This window comes from Coregonus lavaretus (genome assembly GCF_964263955.1).
Source record: "Coregonus lavaretus genome assembly, chromosome: 20".
NCBI classification, from domain to species: Eukaryota; Metazoa; Chordata; class Actinopteri; order Salmoniformes; family Salmonidae; genus Coregonus; species Coregonus lavaretus.
In genome coordinates, this window is record NC_140007.1 from 35,023,219 (window position 1) to 35,044,055 (window position 20,837).

The window sequence follows — 20,837 nt, forward strand, 5'->3', positions numbered from 1 at the left end:
TGGTCTGCAATGCCCTCTTGGATGTTATAACGCTGCCTTATATCTCTCTCTCTCTCTCTGTTTCTCCAACCATGCTGTGATCTGCTCTACCAGACCCTCATGCAGGTGAGTACATGTTATACTTCACATGTCTGTTGCCTGCTTCTTGTGAGAGACTAATGCAGATGTACAGCACAGAACAGCTCAGATGTGCCATTGGAGCACATTAGCCAACCTCTTTGAAGTTATCTTAAGCTCTAGTGTGTGGGGCTGCAGGCGCCTACTACAGTACACTGAATAATGTATATGAAGCAATCAGATCCTCAGAGCTTTGTATGACTGCTATAGGCATAGCATCAGATAGTATAGCATATAGTTTGCTCTGAAGTGGGTCGCTCTGGTTCTGATCTGTTCTCTTTTGTTCAGAGGTTTTCTGCTGAATGGTTCTCCTGTGTGTTTTGTAGATTTCCTGAGGCAAAGAACGGTTGAATCTGATTGATGGACTTATTCTGCAAGTGCAGATCAGACCAGATATTGGTTCTTAATCTCATACTATTGGGAAATGTGTTTATCTCACCACTTCAAGCATCAGCTTATATCTCAGCTAAAACATTTGATAAATCAGTAGAGGTCTTACAACAACGGGCAGCAGTCTAGCCTAAATGTTCTGTGTTCCCTTCCCCTTGCTGAAAGTGTGAAATATCTCAGGGGTTTGTTTGTCCTTGTCACATTTGAACATGAGCAATAACCCTTGTGTAAACGTACGCACCACAAGGGTGCGTGCTCAGCCCACTCCTGTACTCCCTGTTCACCCATGACTGCGTGGCCAAGCACGCCTTCAACTAAATCATCAAGTTTGCAGACGACACAACATTAGTAGGCTTGATTACCAACAATGACGAGACCGCCTACAGGGAGGAGGTGAGGGCTCTGGGAGTGTAGTGCCAGGATAATAACCTCTCACTCAACGTCAACAAAACAAAGGAGATGATCGTGGACTTCAGGAAACAGCAGAGGGTGCACCCCCCTATCCACATCGACGGGACCACAGTGGAGAAGGTGGAAAGCTTCAAGTTCCTTGGCGTACACATCACTGACAAACTGAAATGGTCCACCCACGCAGACAGTGTGGTGAAGAAGGCGCAACAGAGCCTCTTCAATCTCAGGAGGCTGAAGAAATTTGGCTTGGCACCTAAAACCCTCACCAACTTTTACAGATGCACAATTGAGAGCATCCTGTCGGGCCGTATCACCGCCTGGTACGGCAACTGCATTGCCCGCAACTGCAGGGCTCACCAGAGGGTGGTGCGGTCTGCCGAACACATTACCGGGGGAAAACTACCCGTCCTCCAAGACACCTACAGCACCTGATGTCACAGGAAGGCCAAAAAGATAATCAAGGACATGAACCACCCGAGCCACTTCCTGCTCACCCCGCTATCATCCAAAAGGCGAGGTCAGTACAGGTGCATCAAATCTGGGACAGAGAGAATGAAAAACAGCTTCTATCTCAAGGCCATCAGACTGTTAAATAGCCATCACTAGCACATTAGAGGCTGCTGCTGCCTATTGAAATCACTGGCCACTTTAAGAAATGGAACACTAGTCACTTTAATAATGTTTACATATCTTGCACTACTCATCTCATATGTATATACTGTATTCTATTCTATAATATTCTACTGTATCTTAGTCCATGCCGCTCTGTCATTGCTTGTCCAAATATGTATATATTCTTAAATTCCATTTGTGAGTATTGGGTATATGTTGTGAAATTGTTAGATATTACTTGTTAGATATCACTGCACTGTCGGAGCTTGAAGCACAAGCATTTTGCTACATCCGCAATAACATCTGCTAAACACGTGAATGTGACAAATAAAATGTGATTTGATTTGACATGGGACAATGGGGCACCCCTGACATCGTACAAGCAGAGAGGAGAATAAAGTGCTGCCACTGAGTGTGACATGACCTCTTTGGTACACAGAGCAGAGAAAGCCTGTAAATGTCAAGCCACTGAGGTTTTATTCATTTTTAACACTGGTTTTAATGGAGGAACTCTGTCCTGGCCAAGTTTGCCTGTGTAGTTTGTAACCACCATACATCTCTCCGGCTCTACACTACTACAGTACCATCACAGCATTCTAGGCTACTGTTCCTCTAGCAACAGCTTGTTATTGAATTAGGCTAAATACAAAATAACATTTTGGTCACAAAAAATAAATAGGGCTAATTAATTTTCAGCACTTGAATATTCCGATTTCAGGAGACTGGGGTAGCTATACAATCTCATATATTTTAGGCTATCACACGCATTAGCAGCTTTTTGCAGGACTGTGATTTATAATGCGTGTTTAGGGAAATGAGAATGTGGGAGTTATTTTTCTCCAGTGTTGTGCAGTCTGATAACTCAGATGGGCTCAGTTCCATGGTAACTGTTTCCCATGGCGACAGCATAGGGAGAGCTAAATGAACCAGGTGGGTTCAGGATTAGGACAGGCAGGCTGTTGTGGTATGGGTGGGGCTGAGGCTGGTAAGGCAAGGCAAGGCCCCAGGCCAGTTAGTGGCAGATGACACCTCAGGCATAATGGGACAAGAAGATCCTGGCTGGTTGCAAACAATAGTGGTGTAGTATGTCACTGCAGATCAGTGCCACCAACTGTCCATTTGGAAGAGAGTGAGAGGCAGCCATGTCTCCCTTCACCAAGTGGGTGATGAATCAGAACGTTCCTTCCCAGTCTGTTTAGTTTAGTGTAGTCTAGGGTGTCCACCCACAGTGGGTGAAAAAGCGCTTTGGTGAGGGAATTTCACTTCCTTATGTTATAAAATACATTTGACCAAGACAAATATGATTATTCATGTAATGAATCATTCACTGGGTATATTTCTAACATATTGTTACGGAGTCCAGTTGATAGGTAATCGACTAGTTGGACTGTTCCCCAGACTCCACGCGTAGGGATTTGTACAAGGCTGAACAAGGCTATTGAACTGAACATTGGTGTCTGTCTTTATTCCTTAATCCAACATATCATACAGAAACATGGTATCAGAAGTGGCTCGGAAAACACACGTTTGTTATTTTTGTAGCTAAGTACAGTATAGGCGCAGTTACGTTCCATATGCGAACACAAGCCGTTTCCTACTCACAACACTGATCAACTCGTGTTAGCTGGCTAGCTAGCATCACTACCTACCTCCATGACTGAAGACAAAGAAATCTCCTATTCCATTGCTATGGCAGCGAACATTCCGCCACCAAATCACATGGTTCTCACAGGGGACTGGAATACTAATTGGGACAACTTCAGGGATGAATTCGAGGACTATGCGCTGGCGACCGGTCTACGTGAGAAACCCAACGAGGTACAAGCGGCAACTCTGAGGAGTTTAATGGGCAGCGAATGCAGGCATATCTACCGGCACAATCTCACCCTCACGGCACGACAACAGTGTGATGCAAAGGCTATATTGGATGCATTGGAGAATTACTTCAAACCCGCCAGAAACGTAATTTACGAGCGGTTCGTTTTCGGAAGCTGCAAACAGGAAGAGGGTGAGTCAGTACACAACTTTGTAACCCGTTTGAGAGAGAAATCCGCCACTTGTGAATACGGGGGATTGAAAGATGAACTGATTCGTGACAAAATAGTACTGGGAATTGCAAATGAGAATACGCGCCGGCGTCTACTGAGAGAGAGAGGCTTAACATTAGTAACTGCCATCGAAATGTGCCGCACTGCTGAAGTCACTGACATGAGAATGAGAGCAATGGAAACTGAAACCCCACGCTCCGACGTTGATACTGTTCACGCTGTTGCTAGGCAGACATTCAGACAAAACCAATCGAGGCAGAGTAATTCACCACGAACGGTGAACACAGAGAGCCCCGTAGCATGTAAATACTGTGGGAATACACACACACGTGGCAAAGAGCACTGCCCGGCCTATGGAAAACCATGCAGAGCTTGTGGAACTAATAATCACTTTGCAAAAGTGTGCCTCAAAAGCAAAAGAAGGGTGAGTGAGGGCAAGATTCACTGTGTTGATGATGTTACTCAATGTTCAGAGCTGAACAGTGAAAGTGACATTTACATGCATGAATCCATTGGGGCTGTACACTCAAGAGGGAAGAAATGGTTTGTGACACTACGATTACACAACAAGCAACAACAATGTCAACTGGATTCGGGTGCTACATGCAACGTAATGAGCTACAAAGACAAAATCAATCTGGCACCTGACACACATCTATTTCCCAGCGATACTAGACTAAAGCTGTACTCAGGAGAACTAATGAGCTCTATGGGCACCTTTGAGACCGAATGTGTTATTCGGGGACGCAAACACAAGCTGGAGTTCGAGATTGTGAAAACCAGTCAAAATCCTCTCCTCTCAGGCTCTACATGCGAACGCCTGGGACTGATGCAGTTCACTGTACCAAATGACCTGCACATTGTGGATCATGTCCAGCATGGACCCCTGTCCAAAGAACAACTACTCAGTAGATATGACGATGTATTCAACATGCCCGTTGAATCAGTGCCTGGGGAGGTACACTTTGAAGTGGATGAGAGCATTACTCCAGTCCAGTGTGCTCCTCGCAATGTGCCCATTGCAATGAAAGTGGCTGTGAAGGCCCAGCTGGACAAGTATGAGGCCGATGGCCACATGACATCTGTGACTGAACCAACTGACTGGATCAGCAATATGGTCATAGTAAAAAAACCAGAGAAGCTGAGGGTCTGCATCGACCCAAAGCATCTGAACCAAGCACTGAAACGATCCCACTACATCATGCCGACACTAGAGGATGTCCTCTATAAGCTTCCCAAGGCCAGGATTTTCACCTTGGTGGATGCCCGAGATGCATTCCTTCAATGCAAGCTGGACGAAGAAAGCAGCTTCATGACTACCTTCTGGACCCCCTGGGGTCGGAAACGCTGGCTCAAGCTCCCGTTTGGTGTCTCAGTGGCGCCTGAGGTATACCAACGCAAGCAGCACGAGTTACTGGCTGGACTCAAGGGCATTGAACCCATCGCCGATGATATCCTGATCGTAGGCTGTGGTGAAACAGACGAAGAAGCAGAACGCGACCACGATGTGAAGCTCCTGGCACTGATGGAGCGCTGCCGATCAGTTAAGCTTCGTCTTGGCCTGAAGAAGCTGCAGTTCAAGGTGAAAGACGTCCACTTCCATGGCCACATTCTCTCGGCAAAAGGCCTGAAGCCGGACCCAGACAAGGTCCAAGCGATCCTCGACATGCCAAACCCGTCTGATGCAAAAGGAGTACAGCGTCTCATCGGCTTTGCAAACTATCTTGCAAAGTTCATGCCACACCTATCAGCAGTCTGTGAGCCTCTGCGCCGATTGCTGGACAAAGACACACCATGGCACTGGCTACCCAAGCACGAGGCCGCAGTGCAGGAGATGAAATCTCTGGCTTCATCCATGCCAGTGTTGCGCTACTACGACGTCACGAAGCCTGTCACAATCCAGAGCGACTCTAGCCAAAGGGGACTTGGATGCTGCCTTATGCAGGAAGGCCAGCCCGTTGCGTTTGCCTCGAGAGCGCTCACCCCCACCGAACAAAACTATGCACAAATTGAGAAAGAGTGCCTCAGCATCGTCTTCGCCTGCCAGCGATTCCATCACTACTTATATGGTCGAGAGCTGGTCACCGCTGAAACTGACCACAAACCACTCATTGCCATATTCAGTAAACCTCTCCTCAACGCGCCCAAGAGGCTTCAAAGTATGCTCCTGACTCTGCAAAACTACAGCCTGAAGGTCATTTACAAGCCAGGACCTGAGATGTACATCAGCGACACACTGAGCAGGGCAACAGCACAATGTACAGGTAGAGGCACTGCCTATCAGCGGCAGGCCATCTGTTCGCTACAGCAGGAACAACAAGATGTTCAACAGATCAATCAGGCAGACTACTTAAACGTGACAGATCACCGCCTAGCCCAGATCAGGCAACATACTGACAAGGACGAACACCTACAGTCACTGAAGTCCATGGCTCTAGCAGGTTGGCCATATCTGAAAGAGGAGACACCTTTCACAGTGAGAGAATACTGGACCTTTCGAGATGAGATCAGTGTGCAAAATGGCGTCTTGTTCAGAGGTCAGAAGGTCATTATTCCCAAATCACTACGTCCAGAGATGCTTACCCGCATACACTCCAGTCACGTCGGAGGTGACGCATGCTACCGTCAGGCTCGTGAAACATTATACTGGCCAAACATGCAAGCAGAAATTAAAGACTTTGTCAGCAACTGTACCACATGCAACGAGTACGCTCATGAACAGCAAAAGGAAACCATGATGTCACACGAACTGCCCACAAGGGCCTGGCAAATCATCAGCATGGACTTATTCAGCCACAGACAAAAGGACTATCTTCTCCTCGTTGATCATTACTCTGACTTTTGGGAAATTGAACTGCTCCCTGACTTGTCCGCAGAGACGGTCATAAAGCGCTGCAAGGCGCAGTTTGCAAGGCAAGGTCAGCCTGACAAGGTAATCACGGACAATGGCCCACAATTCACTGCACAGTTCAAGCGTTTCGCCTCAGAATGGGAGTTTGACCACGTGACCTCCTCTCCAAGACACCCAAAAGCAAATGGCAAGGCAGAATCAGCTGTCAAGATTGCAAAAAACCTGTTAAGCAGGGCCTTGCGCGACAGCAACGACCCATGGAAAGCGATCTTACAGTGGAGGAACACACCCACCGAAAACATGGACAGCAGCCCAGCACAACGCCTTCTGTCCAGACGTCTGAAGACTACTATCCCCGTAGCTAACAAGCTACTTGAGCCCTGCGTCATGGTTGGCGTCACGGACAAACTGCGTCACAGAAAGCAGCTCGCTAAGTGCTTCTACGACCGGACTGCTCGAGACCTACCAGAGCTGGAGGTGGGTGAAACTATAAGGATGAAACCGCTGCCGGGAGACCACACAGGACTTTGGAGGCTGGGCACATGCCTACAGAGAGTTGCACCACGTTCTTACCTGGTGGATGTTGGTGGCTCCCTCTATCGTCGCAATCGGGTGGATCTGCGCGTAGCAGAGCAGACAAACCAGAACATGCCATACACTCACTTAGATGAGCTGGATCACAGTCCAGGCCTAAGGGTAAGGGGTGCAGAATTGAGACATGAGCCAACTGAAGGTGAAGCTTCTACCCCACCAAACTCTCCAGCTCGTGGCCCTAATCCTACCCCTGTCAGAGCCAATACTTACTCACGGGTGGGTCGGCTGTGCAAGCCACCGGACAGGCTTACTCTGTAAGCAAGAGACTTAACTGGTTGTCTGTTAATTAAAAAAAAAAAAAAAAAAAAAAAAGGAAGATGACAGCTGAAGTAAAAAGAAAATGTCATGCTTTTCAATTGTTATGACTTGACTGTTAAGAACGCAATGTTATGTTTGCACTTTCAATTGTTATGACTTGACTGTTAAGAACGCAATGTTATGTTTGCACTTTCTATTGAAAAGGATGATGTTACGGAGTCCAGTTGATAGGTAATCGACTAGTTGGACTGTTCCCCAGACTCCACGCGTAGGGATTTGTACAAGGCTGAACAAGGCTATTGAACTGAACATTGGTGTCTGTCTTTATTCCTTAATCCAACATATCATACAGAAACACATATCATTAACATTATATCCAAAAAGTCGGATTTCGTAACCTAATACACCCGATAATAACCACCGAGCTCTTACATAGCAGTGCAGGTTTCAGGTAACAATGTTTGAGGATTTTACATTTTGTGGTCGTCGTCTTCAAAGTTGTTTACGCGGGTCGCGAAAAGCAAAATTAGCATGACACAAGCTGAATAAAATGTGTAATGCTTTGAAAATAAAAAGCTTGGTATACGCTCAGTGCTCCGTTGTGAGAAATCCGCTGTGAGAAATCTTTGAAAAATAATAGGAATTTCGAATTAATATGAAAAGCGTCATGTCTCAAAATCGATATCCATCTTACCTCTATATTGTTTTACATCATGTGGATTCGAGAAGAAAGATGACAAGTGAGCCTAGAAGCCTAGCTGACGCGATGCAATTTTCCAGATTTTTGACCACTTTTTTTGCTCTGGCCTCCATTGATTTAGTCACCTTAAATCTGGCCATCCTATAAGGGTAAAACTCCAATATTTTGAATGGATTATGATAGAGACATGAGGTTTGGACCATTGATTTTCTTAGAGGATTATATCTACACAATTAATTATTTTACCCATTGGTCAAAATATGCGTTTTTGATTGAACACCCTATGTAGTCTACTTTAGTGTCTTGCCTCATTTGACATTTGCTTTGGCTGATCAAAGTCTATATCGCTCAGTATCTATAGTGCATTTGGAAAGTATTCAGACCCCTTCACCTTTTCCACAGTTTGTTACGTTACAGCCTTATTCTAAAATAGATTACATAGTTCCCCCCCCCCCCCCCCCCCCCCTTATCAATCTACACACAATGCCCCAAAATGACAAAGCATAAACAGGTTTTTAGAAATGTTCCTCAAAGGGCATCTACATGTTGATGGTAAGGATTTGTATTATTGATGGCAACTGGAAATGTATACGTTCGTAATTGTGTAGGCTAGACTAAATGGTAAATGTGCTGCTACTGACAGGTGTTCTATAGTGGCTTGCATTTAGGTTGTTTACTCTTTGTTCGGCTAGATGGCAAATATGCTCATAGCTTCTCAGTGGCGATTGCTTGATTAACTGAACTGGTTGCCAATTGTTTTTCCCCTTCTCGCGCGCTGCAGAACGTGGACGGGGTCCGAGGTTTGAATAGTCGTAAAAGTGTCCAAACAGCGCAGCGTGGATTTTGGTGTTACTTTAACACTGCCAGTCTCTGGGTCAAGAGCGACTTCAGTCTACTCTGACTTGGAAGTTCAACGTGCCGCGAATAAATTGGCAGCTTTATGATAATAAACTCTAATCCAAAACCTCACACAGCAGCAAGCAGGTGGCTGCGCGCACTTATCCACATGTATGCGTAGTGGAATTAGCACGATGCAGGACTCTGATGGTCCGAGCATTTTTCAGCGTTCAGAGAGGACTTAACTGACACTTGTAACTCCACAGAGATGCCTATTCACTGAGCATTTGATTAGATTATATATTTTTTCTGTTCTATTTTTGTTTGCCTATTTACACGTCCAATGCTGTTGGATAATTTAAAACGTTTGAAAATGAAGATATTTGGAAGGTTGGACCACACTCTGGTGGGTTGAGTTTTATTTTGTAGTCTACTTTACAAATAATTGTTTCACTTTGTATAGTCTTGAGTATGTTTGTTTGTGTTATGTTGATTCATGGAGAGTTGACCTTTTGTGAAGTGAGGAGAGATCATTTTAATAGGAATAGTTTAGTGTCATAAAAATATTGTTTTTAATTTGTGTCATGACTTGATGGAGTATTGAACAGCGTATATTGGAAATACTGTAGTTTATGGTAAACCGCAACAAATTGTCAGATCAGACTATAACAACAAATTGTACAATGCATATTTGTGCGTGTCAAATAGAGAGCTCTAGGGAGGAGAAATAGTTGTATTATTTAAATAGGTGAATAGTAGTTGATGGCTGCTGCTGTGCTCAGTGCTGCTGATACCATTATGAAACTCAGCTGATCACAGTGGGTCTGATGGGATCTGACTGAGTGCACTGTCACTGGCATTCCTTTATCTAGGTCAACGTTGGAGCTATTTTAAATCATCCTAAAAGAAAGGCAATACAATCCTCCAGTCAATCCTTCACTGTTCATTGCTTTTCATTAGAGAACTCATTATTCGGATGGAGCTTGACCATGATGGGAATATTGTGTTCCAGTCTCTTCAATAGGCTGTTTGTATATTTGTCATGAAAAAGAACACCAAACTCAATTGAAACTAAATCAATGTTCTGTACCTATACACCAGGGGTGTATTCATCACACAGATTCTGTTGCAAAACGTTTTGCAACGAAAACAAGAGTTTACATTGTACAAATTCAGGTAGGTCCCTCCCCGTTTCATTCCATTTGCTCTGTTTGCTTGCTCTGTTGGTTTACGTTGCAAGACGTAATGAATACACCCCAGTCCATGGGTGAATGTCCCAGACAAAGTCTCAGGACATCTAATGATTCTAATCTAATACTTATATTCTTTCTTAACATTCCTCCCTTAAAGGAGCATCATATTAATTATTTGAGAACTCTTTCAAGCCTTTATTCACTAATGAGACAATGGTGTCTTGGCAAATGAAGCTTCACCACTGTGATGTAATGTGGTTAATGGGCCATGCAAAATATGCACCAAAATAGTTAGGCTGTGATCCTGTCAAGCTGAAGGCGTCGTAGCTCTGTTGGTGTACACTTTTGTCTGTGTTGTGAGACATGCCTTTACATTATCTCTATCTCTAGAATGATGCACATCATAGCTGCTGCTCTCTAAATTGAACCAAGTTTAAACAGGTCTGATTTGGGCACAGTGATTCAGGTTTGACAAGAGAACTGACAGCACCAGGAAACTGATTTAGCTGGCTTTATTTGTTCAAGGAGGGCAGTGTTTGGTGTAAATGAAGACACTGTGAAAAGTGAATTGGGTAATAAACGTTTTCTTGAGTCAGAAGATGCTTACGCAACCATTTGCGTCACAGTCGACATTTCAGATGTGAGTTCCTAAAGGGCACAGCAAATCATTCTGTGAGGATGCAGGCACACTTTTCACATCACATACATGTGATTTGATTGTGTTTACATGACTGCCCATTTATATGCATCGTGCATGGAAGGCTTACAGTATATCCTGATTTGATGTGATCAAATCGTTATTTGTCACATGCTTCGTAAACAACAGGGGTAGACTAACAGTTAAATGCTTACTGACGGGCCTTTCCCAACAATACAGAGAGAGAAAAAAAGAGAAATAATAGAAAAATAATAACACAAGGAATAAATACACAATGAGTAATCATAACCTGGCTATATACACGGGGTACCAGTACCGAGTCGATGTGCAGGGGTACGAGGTAATTGAGGTAGATTGTCATATATATATATATACAGTGGGGAGAACAAGTATTTGATACACTGCCGATTTTGCAGGTTTTCCTACTTACAAAGCATGTAGAGGTCTGTAATTTTTATCATAGGTACACTTCAACTGTGAGAGACGGAATTTAAAACAAAAATCCAGAAAATCACATTGTATGATTTTTAAGTAATTCATTTGCATTTTATTGCATGACATAAGTATTTGATCACCTACAAACCAGTACGAATTCCGGCTCTCACAGACCTGTTAGTTTTTCTTTAAGAAGCCCACCTGTTCTCCACACATTACCTGTATTAACTGCACCTGTTTGAACTCGTTACCTGTATAAAAGACACCAATCAAACAGACATCAATCAAACCGACTCCAACCTCTCCACAATGGCCAAGACCAGAGAGCTGTGTAAGGACATCAGGGATAAAATTGTAGACCTGCACAAGGCTGGGATGGGCTACAGGACAATAGGCAAGCAGCTTGGTGAGAAGGCAACAACTGTTGGCGCAATTATTAGAAAATGGAAGAAGTTCAAGATGACGGTCAATCACCCTCAATCTGGTGCTCCATGCAAGATCTCACCTCGTGGGGCATCAATGATCATGAGGAAGGTGAGGGATCAGCCCAGAACTACACGGCAGGACCTGGTCAATGACCTGAAGAGAGCTGGGACCACAGTCTTAAAGAAAACCATTAGTAACACACGACGCCGTCATGGATTAAAATCCTGCAGCGCACACAAGGTCCCCCTGCTCAAGCCAGCGCATGTCCAGGCCCGTCTGAAGTTTGCCAATGACCATCTGGATGATCCAGAGGAGGAATGGGAGAAAGTAATGTGGTCTGATGAGACAAAAATAGAGCTTTTTGGTCTAAACTCCACTCGCCGTGTTTGGAGGAAGAAGAAGGATGAGTACAACCCCAAGAACACCATCCCAACCGTGAAGAATGGAGGTGGAAACATCATTCTTTGGGGATGCTTTTCTGCAAAGGGGACAGGACGACTGCACCGTATTGAGGGGAGGATGGATGGGGCCATGTATCGCGAGATCTTGGCCAACAACCTCCTTCCCTCAGTAAGAGCATTGAAGATGTGTCGTGGCTGGGTCTTCCAGCATGACAACGACCCGAAACACACAGCCAGGGCAACTAAGGAGTGGCTCCGTAAGAAGCATCTCAAGGTCCTGGAGTGGCCTAGCCAGTCTCCAGACCTGAACCCAATAGAAAATCTTTGGAGGGAGCTGAAAGTCCGTATTGCCCAGCGACAGCCCCGAAACCTGAAGGATCTGGAGAAGGTCTGTATGGAGAAGTGGGCCAAAATCTCTGCTGCAGTGTGTGCAAACCTGGTCAAGACCTACAGGAAACGTATGATCTCTGTAATTGCTTCTGTACCAAATATTAAGTTCTGTTTTTCTGATGTATCAAATACTGATGTCATGCAATAAAATGCAAATTAATTACTTAAAAATCATACAATGTGATTTTCTGGATTTTTGTTTTAGATTCCGTCTCTCACAGTTGAAGTGTACCTATGATAAAAATTACAGACCTCTACATGCTTTGTAAGTAGGAAAACCTGCAAAATCGGCAGTGTATCAAATACTTGTTCTCCCCACTGAAGTTTGCCAATGAACATCTGAATGATTCAGAGGAGAACTGGGTGAAAGTGTTGTGGTCAGATGAGACCAAAATTTAGCTCTTTGGCATCAACTCAACTCGCTGTGTTTAGAGGAGGAGGAATGCTGCCTATGACCCCAAGAACACCATCCCCACCGTCAAACATGGAGGTGGAAACATTATGCTTTGGGGGTGTTTTTCTGCTAAGGGGACAGGACAACTTCACCACATCAAAGGGACGATGGACGGGGCCATGTACCGTCAAATCTTGGGTGAGAACCTCAGCCAGGGCATTGAAAATGGGTCGTGGATGGGTATTCCAGCATGACAATGACCCAAAACACACGGCCAAGGCAACAAAGGAGTGTCTCAAGAAGAAGCACATTAAGGTCCTGGAGTGGCCTAGCCAGTCTCCATAACTTTATTACCATAGAAAATCTGTGGAGGGAGCTATAGGTTTGAGTTGCCAAACGTCAGCCTCCAAACCTTAATGACTTGGAGAAGATCTGCAAAGAAGAGTGGAACAAAATCCCTCCTGAGATGTGTGCAAACCTGGTGGCCAACTACAAGAAACGTCTGACCTCTGTGATTGCCAACAAGGGTTTTGCCACCAAGTACTAAGTCATGTTTTGCAGAGGGGTCAAATACTTATTTCCCTCATTAAAATGCAAATCAATTGATAACATTTTTGACATGCGTTTTTCTGGATTTTTTTGTTGTTATTCTGTCTCTCACTGTTCAAATAAACCTACCATTAAAATGATAGACTGATCATGTCTTTGTCAGTGGGCAAACGTACAAAATCAGCAGGGGATCAAATACTTTTTTCCCTCACTGTATATATATATATATATATATATATATATATATATATACAGTTGAAATCAGAAGTTTACATACACTTAGGTTGGAGTCATTAAAATTTGTTTTTCAACCACACCACATTTCTTCTTAACAAACTATAGTTTTGGCAAGTCGGTTAGGACATCTACTTTGTGCATGACACAAGTAATTTTTCCAATAATTGTTTAAAGACAGATTATTTCACTTATAATTCACTGTATCACAATTCCAGTGGGTCAAACGTTTACATACACTAAGTTGACTGTGCCTTTAAACACCTTGGAAAATTCCAGAAAATGATGTCATGGCTTTAGAAGCTTCTGATAGGGCTAATTGACATCATTTGAGTCAATTGGAGGTATACCTGTGGATGTATTTCAAGGCCTACCTTCAAACTCAGTGCCTCTTTGCTTGACATGGGAAAATCAAAATAAATCAGCCAAGACCTCAGGAACAAAATTGTAGACCTCCACAAGTCTGGTTCATCCTTGGGAGCAATTTCCAAACGCCTGAAGGTACCGCATTCATCTGTACAAACAATAGTACGCAAGTATAAACACCATGGGACGACGCAGCTGTCATTCCGCTCTGGAAGGAAACGCATTCTGTCTCCTAGAGATGAATGTACTTTGGTGCGAAAAGTGCAAATCAATCCCAGAACAACAGCAAAGGACCTTGTGAAGATGCTGGAGGAAACAGGTACAAAAGTATCTATATCCACAGTAACACGAGCCCTATATCGACAAAACCTGAAAGGCCACTCAGCAAGGAAGAAGCCACTGCTCCAAAACCGCCATAAAAAAGCCAGACTATGATTTGCAACTGCACATGGGGACAAAGATCGTACATTTTGGAGAAATGTCCTCTGGTCTGATGAAATAAAAATAGAACTGTTTGGCCATAATGACCATCGTTATGTTTGGAAGAAAAAGGTTGCGGCTTGCAAGCCGAAGAACACCATCCCAACCGTGAAGCACGGGGGTGGCAGCATCATGCTGTGGGGGTGCTTTGCTGCAGGAGGGACTGGTGCACTTCACAAAATAGATGGCATCATGAGGAAGGAAAATTATGTGGATATATTGAAGCAACATCTCAAGACATCAATCAGGAAGTTAAAGCTTGGTCGCAAATGGGTCTTCCAAATGGACAATGACCCCAAGCATACTTCCAAAGTTGTGGCAAAATGGCTTAAGGACAACAAAGTCAAGGTATTGGAGTGGCCATTACAAAGCCCTGACCTCAATCCTATAGAACATTTGTGGGCAGAACTGAAAAAGCGTGTACGAGCAAGGAGGCCTACAAACCTGACTCAGTTACACCAGCTCTGTCAGGAGGAATGGGCCAAAATTCACCCAACTTATTGTGGGATGCTTGTGAAAGGCTACCCGAAACGTTTGATCCAAGTCAATTAAAGGCAATGCTACCAAATACTAATTGAGTGTATGTAAACTTCTGACCCACTGGGAATGTGATGAAAGAAATAAAAGGTGAAATAAATAATTCTCTCTACTATTATTCTGACATTTCACATTCTTAAAATAAAGTGGTGATCCTAACTGACCTAAGACAGGGAATTTTTTACTAGGATTAAATGTCAGGAATTGTGAAAAACTTAGTTTAAATGTATTTGGCTAAGGTGTATGTAAACTTCCGACTTCAACTGTATATACTGAACAAAAATTAACGCAACATGCAACAATTTCAAAGATTTTACTGAGTTACACTTCATATAAGGAAATCAGTCAATTAAAATGTATTCATTAGGTCCTAATCTATGGATTTCACAAGAATACAGGGAATACGGATATGCATCTGCTAGTCACAGATACCTTTAGAAAAAGGTAGGGGCATGGATCAGAATGGATCAGTATCTGGTGTGACCAGAATTTGCCTCATGCAGCGCGACACATCTACTTCTCATAGAGTTGATCAGGCTGTTGATTGTGGCCTGTGGAATGTTGTCCCACTCCTCTTCAATGGCTGTGCGAAGTTGCTGGATATTGGCGGGAACTGGAACACGCTGTCGTACAAGTCGATCCAGAGCATCCCAAACATGCTCAATAGGTGACATGTCTGGTGAGTATGCATGCCATGGCAGAACTGGGACATTTTCAGTTCCAGGAATTGTGTACAGATCCTTGCGACATGGGGCCGTGCGTTATCATGCTGACACATGAGGTGATGGCGGTAGATGAATGGCACGACAATGGGCCTCAGGATCTCGTCACGGTATCTCTGTGCATTCAAATTGCCCTCAATAAAATGCAATTGTGTTCGTTGTCCGTAGCTTATGCCTGCCCATACCAGAACCCCACCGCCACCATGGGGCACTCTGTTCACAACGTTGACATCAGCAAACCGCTCACCCACACGATGCCATAAATGTGGTCTGCGGTTGTGAGGCCGGTTGGACGTATTCTCTAAAATGACGTTGGAGGCAGCTTATGGTAGAGAAATTAACAAAATTATCTGGCAACAGCTCTGTTGGACATTCCTGTAGTCAGCATGCCAGTTGCACGCTCCCTCAAAACTTGAAACATCTGTGGCATTCATTGTGTTGTGTGACAAAACTGCACATTTTAGAGTGGCCTTTTATTGTCCCCAGCACAAGGTGCACCTGTGTAATGATCATGCTGTTAATCAGCTTCTTGATATGCCACACCTGTCAGGTGGATGGATTAACTTGGCAAAGGAGAAATGCTCACTAACAGGGATGAAAACAAATTTGTGCACAAAATTTAAGAGAAATAAGCTTTTTGTGCATATGGAACATTTCTGGGATATTTTATTTCAGCTCATGAAAAATGGGACCAACACTTTACATGTTGTGTTTTATATTTTTGTTCAGTGTAGTTCAAGATAGAGAATCTCCAGTCACTGTCACGCTCCTATATGTCCCCTCACTGACAGGGACATTATTAGTCTCGCTCTCTCTCTCTCTTCTTCCTATGGTGAGTGGTAGCATGAACAACAGGGTTAACTTTGGGCCCCCTTTCGCTCTCTCTTCTCTGGCAGGACTTCTCGTATGACGACTCGAAAGCAGAGTTGTTCAACGTGGACGCGCCCAATGGCGTGGTGATGGAGGGGTACCTATTTAAGAGGGCCAGCAACGCCTTTAAGACGTGGAACAGGTAACTAGACAACTGATCAGTAACTCTACCTAAGCCAGCTACACTCTGGCTTCAAAGCATACTATATTAGTGTATTGTGGTAAAAGCCTTTTGATTTGAATTCTATCTTGGCAATGGTATGCTTTGTGGATTTTCTGTAGACATACCATAGATAGCGAGCTAAAGAAATACTTAGCCTAGATTATTTCAGTAAGTAGAGTCTATTCCCTAGGAAACCATACTTGGCCATAGTTCACGTCGTGGGGAATAGTTTACTGAATATATTGCCTGTGGAACACCAGGCTATTTCTCCCTGTAGGCAGTTCTCCCACTGATGCTATCTACTAGGGCATTACAATGTATTACTCCATTTTGTCTCGTTTCCTGACTGCTTCCCATCTAACCATCTAAAGAGGTTAGATGTGAACCGAACCACACGTGTTCTGAATTCCTCTCTGCTAGATAGTGCAGCTCAGGGGAAAGGGAGAGCCGGTTCACATGCACTTTTACACTTCCCAACCTAGAGAGTGACATTATTTCAACTCGGCAGGTCAGCACGATATCCATTTAACATGCACGTTTTATTCATTTCTCTCTCTCTCTGTCTCTTCTCTCTCTCTTCTCTCTCTCTCTCTCTTCTCTCTCTCGCTCTCTCTCTCAGGCGGTGGTTCTCCATCCAGAACAGTCAGCTGGTCTATCAGAAGAAGCTGAAGGCAAGTCCACAAATTCACTAGCTACCATCTTAGTATGAGTCCCTGGGGGGTAAGAGGTTACGTGCAACTTTAATGGGGTATAGAGCTACTTTGAAAGTCACTGGGATCTATATTGGCGAAATACAACCCTCCCTCTGTCAACACTGACTGCATTAGGGCAGAGGACTGTTATAGGATAGCTTAATACTCCTCAGAGTCCTGTCCCAAAAGACTCTGATGGATGTTTGTGTGTGTAAGTCCCCTTCCTACTCATAGACCCTCACATGAATCCATAGTGGAATATAGAATGTGAGCGCCAGTGTACCCGTATGAGCTGGATGATTGGATTCATTAGGAAAAGATGCTCAACTGAGGGACTTCGAAATCCAAACAACACATCTCATCCAAGGACACAGTGGGCATAATGTTGGTATGATGAATAATTGAACTAATTGACTGACCGGGCCTTTTACACTGTTACTGACCAATAGGATTCCCTGACGGTGGTGGTGGAGGACCTCAGGCTGTGCTCTGTCAAGCCTTGTGAGGACATTGAGAGGAGGTTCTGCTTCGAGGTTGTCTCCCCCAACAAGTATGTTCTTAGTGTCCTTATATTATGGAATTAACTAAATCAATTCACCTTTGTTCCAAGGAATTTTCCTTACACAGTTAAATTGATCTAAATCTCTTCAGGTAAAATCTTAAGAAAATTGCCAATAATATGGCCAATAAAGTATTCTTCTTCTTCCAAGAGGGCAAGGGGCTATAGTTTTGTACTGTTGAGAGACTTTAATGTGTGCTGTAATATGGTGTTATCTTTCCATTCTACAGGAGCTGTATGCTGCAGGCGGAGTCAGAGAAGCTTCGGCTAGCCTGGATCCAAGCAGTGCAGGCCAGCATTGCCTCAGCATACAGGGAGAGCCCAGACTACCACTACATTGAGGTCAGTTGGTCCATCTAGCTACAGACCTAACTGTAAAACAAATGCTAATATTCTCTAACCTTTGCTTTAATCTAGACATATTTTACATCATGACACATGTCATTTATAAGCTTATACGTTTGCATGAAGGGATACAGTTATCTCTTGTGAGATAAATCAAGACTGTCATGCCTCAGAGAATGATGCTTGCCTCTCTTAGTTACACTCTGTTTACCATGTCTGTCTTCCCACCAATAGTGTCTGGACAGGACAGCCTCACCTTCCGTCAGCAGTATCGACTCGGCCAGCGAGCCTCGGGAACGCAGTGTCAGAGGGGAGACCATCCTGCACCGTATACAGTGTCTCTCGGGCAACGAGTATTGCTGTGATTGTGGCCAGGCCGACCCACGCTGGGCCTCCATCAACCTGGGCATCCTACTCTGCATTGAGTGCTCCGGCATCCACAGGTACGGTCTGCCGCTATGGAGGGCATCCTGCTCTGGCATGCATAGATATACTGTCTGTATCTGTAAAGGTTAGTCTCATGAGCCATACCCAAAGTCTCGTGCTATCTGGCTTGCTTAGCTTGTCTTTAAGAGAGTACATAAAGGCATACTTCACTGGCTAGACAGGCTACTGTAGTATGGACCATGGACTATCCTAAAGCACTTGTGGTTGTAGACCAGTGGAGGATGTAGTAGCAGATAGCTGCACTACCACAGGGTGACTGAGGGGTCATTTGTGACTCTGCGTTCTAGACTATGTGCTGGTCTCTTGGCTCTGAGAATGAGAGAGTGCCAATGGCCAATAGGGTGCCTTAGCCTTACCTTGTCATCTGCTTAGCATAGGACATGTTAAGCCACACCTCTGCTGGGATTACTGTGTGGCTAGGCTGCTTAACGTTGCTTATTGGATCAGGTTGTGTTTGATTGGGAGAGCTCATTGCGTTAGTAGACAGGATGGGAGTTAGACGATAAGCACCGCAGAACTGAAACACTTATGTTTATCAACTAGAATAGCATCCCTTTAATGGTGAAAGTACGCAATTGTTGAACCACACCTGATTAGCAATCAGGCCAAAGCAAGATAAAGATTCCTATTTCTAATACCTGGCTAATGTCCTTAATACACATTTTTACATTTACATTTTAGTCATTTAGCAGACGCTCTTATCCAGAGCGACTTACAGTTAGTGCATACATTATTTATTTTTCATACCCCCCGTGGGAATCGAACCCACAACCCTGGCGTTGCAAACGCCATGCTCTACCAACTGAGCTACATCCCTGCTAATACCATAGCTCTAGGGTTCACTCTAGCACTGCATACATTATAGCTGCAACATACTTGGGTATTTGTCAAGCATTAGGCTAGATGGGAAAGTTTTCCTCCGTTTCAGCAGTTGGTGGTGTTGACTGTTTACAGCAGAGATGCAGCAATGATCAATGCTTATGTCATCACCACCTCCTCTGGACCATCTGTTGAATATTCATGATCTGTTTCTGTCAGATAGCCTGTCTTCTCCTAGTGGTGAGATGAGATCACACGAGGCTTTCCATTAGAATAGAGGAGGAATACACAGAGACACTATCGCACAGTCTTTTCTTTGGCATGCCGCACCGCAGTTGCCTGGATACCAGCGGGTTTTGTTGGTGGAGCGGTGATTTGCATGACATTGAGGGCAGCTACTCTGTTTCCCAGGGGATAATGCCTGTTTGATTTGAAACCCATTTTGCAGCTATTCTTCCCATGTCACTGTAGAAGACAACTTGAAACAGAACTGTCATGGAGCTTCCTATGTTGCTTATTAGGGGAGGCTGTTACAAAAAGGCTATTTTTCCTGTTATGTCTGCCTTAATGTTATTACAAGCAAAGCAAAGCAAAAAGATGTGCTTATTGTTGTTAACACTAACTTGAAATGCTTTCTACCCAATAACAATTATAGCCATGGAACTTGAATACATATGTGATTCAAATGACATCGCTTGAAGACTTTTCAAATGTCACCTGTCTCTGTTACAGGAGTTTGGGGGTTCACTGCTCCAAGGTGCGCTCTCTAACGTTGGACTCATGGGAACCTGAGTTACTAAAGCTGATGTGCGAGCTGGGAAACAGCGTCATCAACCACATCTATGAAGGAGCATGTGAGGCACAGGGCCTGAAGAAACCAGGGCCCTCAAGTTCCAGGTAAGAATTGCCACACAGCATTCAAATACCTCTAACTGGTTTCACCTGTGAAGATCCAGATTACCCACTAAGGGAGACTGGGATCTAGTCATTTTCATTAGACTGGGAATGTCCTCAGAGGTACAGTATGTGACACTGAATGCGTATTTCCTGTTATCCCCTACAGGCAGGAGAAGGAGGCATGGATCAAATCAAAGTATGTGGAGAAGAAGTTCCTGAAGAAGTTGGGGGCCACAGAGGTGCTTGTGAACGGCGGGCGGAAGTCGGAGCGCCGGTGGAGTGTGAAGAAGTGGCGGAGACACAACAGTGCCACCACAGTGCCCAAGACCCGACGGAAATACCGTCAGGAGCCGGGCAGCGCCTCCCCTGCCACCCTCTCCTCAGGTACCCTAATAGCTCTCCTGGATACCGTCCTCTTTCTCTCTTTGTATCCATATTCCTA

At 44.3% G+C, this 20,837-nt stretch overlaps 1 protein-coding gene across 1 annotated transcript in view; it reads left to right on the forward strand.

The window, feature by feature from the left end:
• LOC311147804 (arf-GAP with coiled-coil, ANK repeat and PH domain-containing protein 3-like) overlaps positions 1–20,837 on the forward strand; it is a 107,445-nt gene that overhangs the window by 80,206 nt on the left and 6,402 nt on the right. The window contains exons 10-17 of the mRNA XM_084184595.1: positions 94–105; positions 16,500–16,615; positions 17,256–17,307; positions 17,778–17,878; positions 18,118–18,229; positions 18,467–18,675; positions 20,231–20,395; positions 20,562–20,779. Coding sequence (XP_084040721.1) covers positions 94–105; positions 16,500–16,615; positions 17,256–17,307; positions 17,778–17,878; positions 18,118–18,229; positions 18,467–18,675; positions 20,231–20,395; positions 20,562–20,779 — 985 coding nt within the window. The remainder of the gene's footprint in view (positions 1–93; positions 106–16,499; positions 16,616–17,255; positions 17,308–17,777; positions 17,879–18,117; positions 18,230–18,466; positions 18,676–20,230; positions 20,396–20,561; positions 20,780–20,837) is intronic.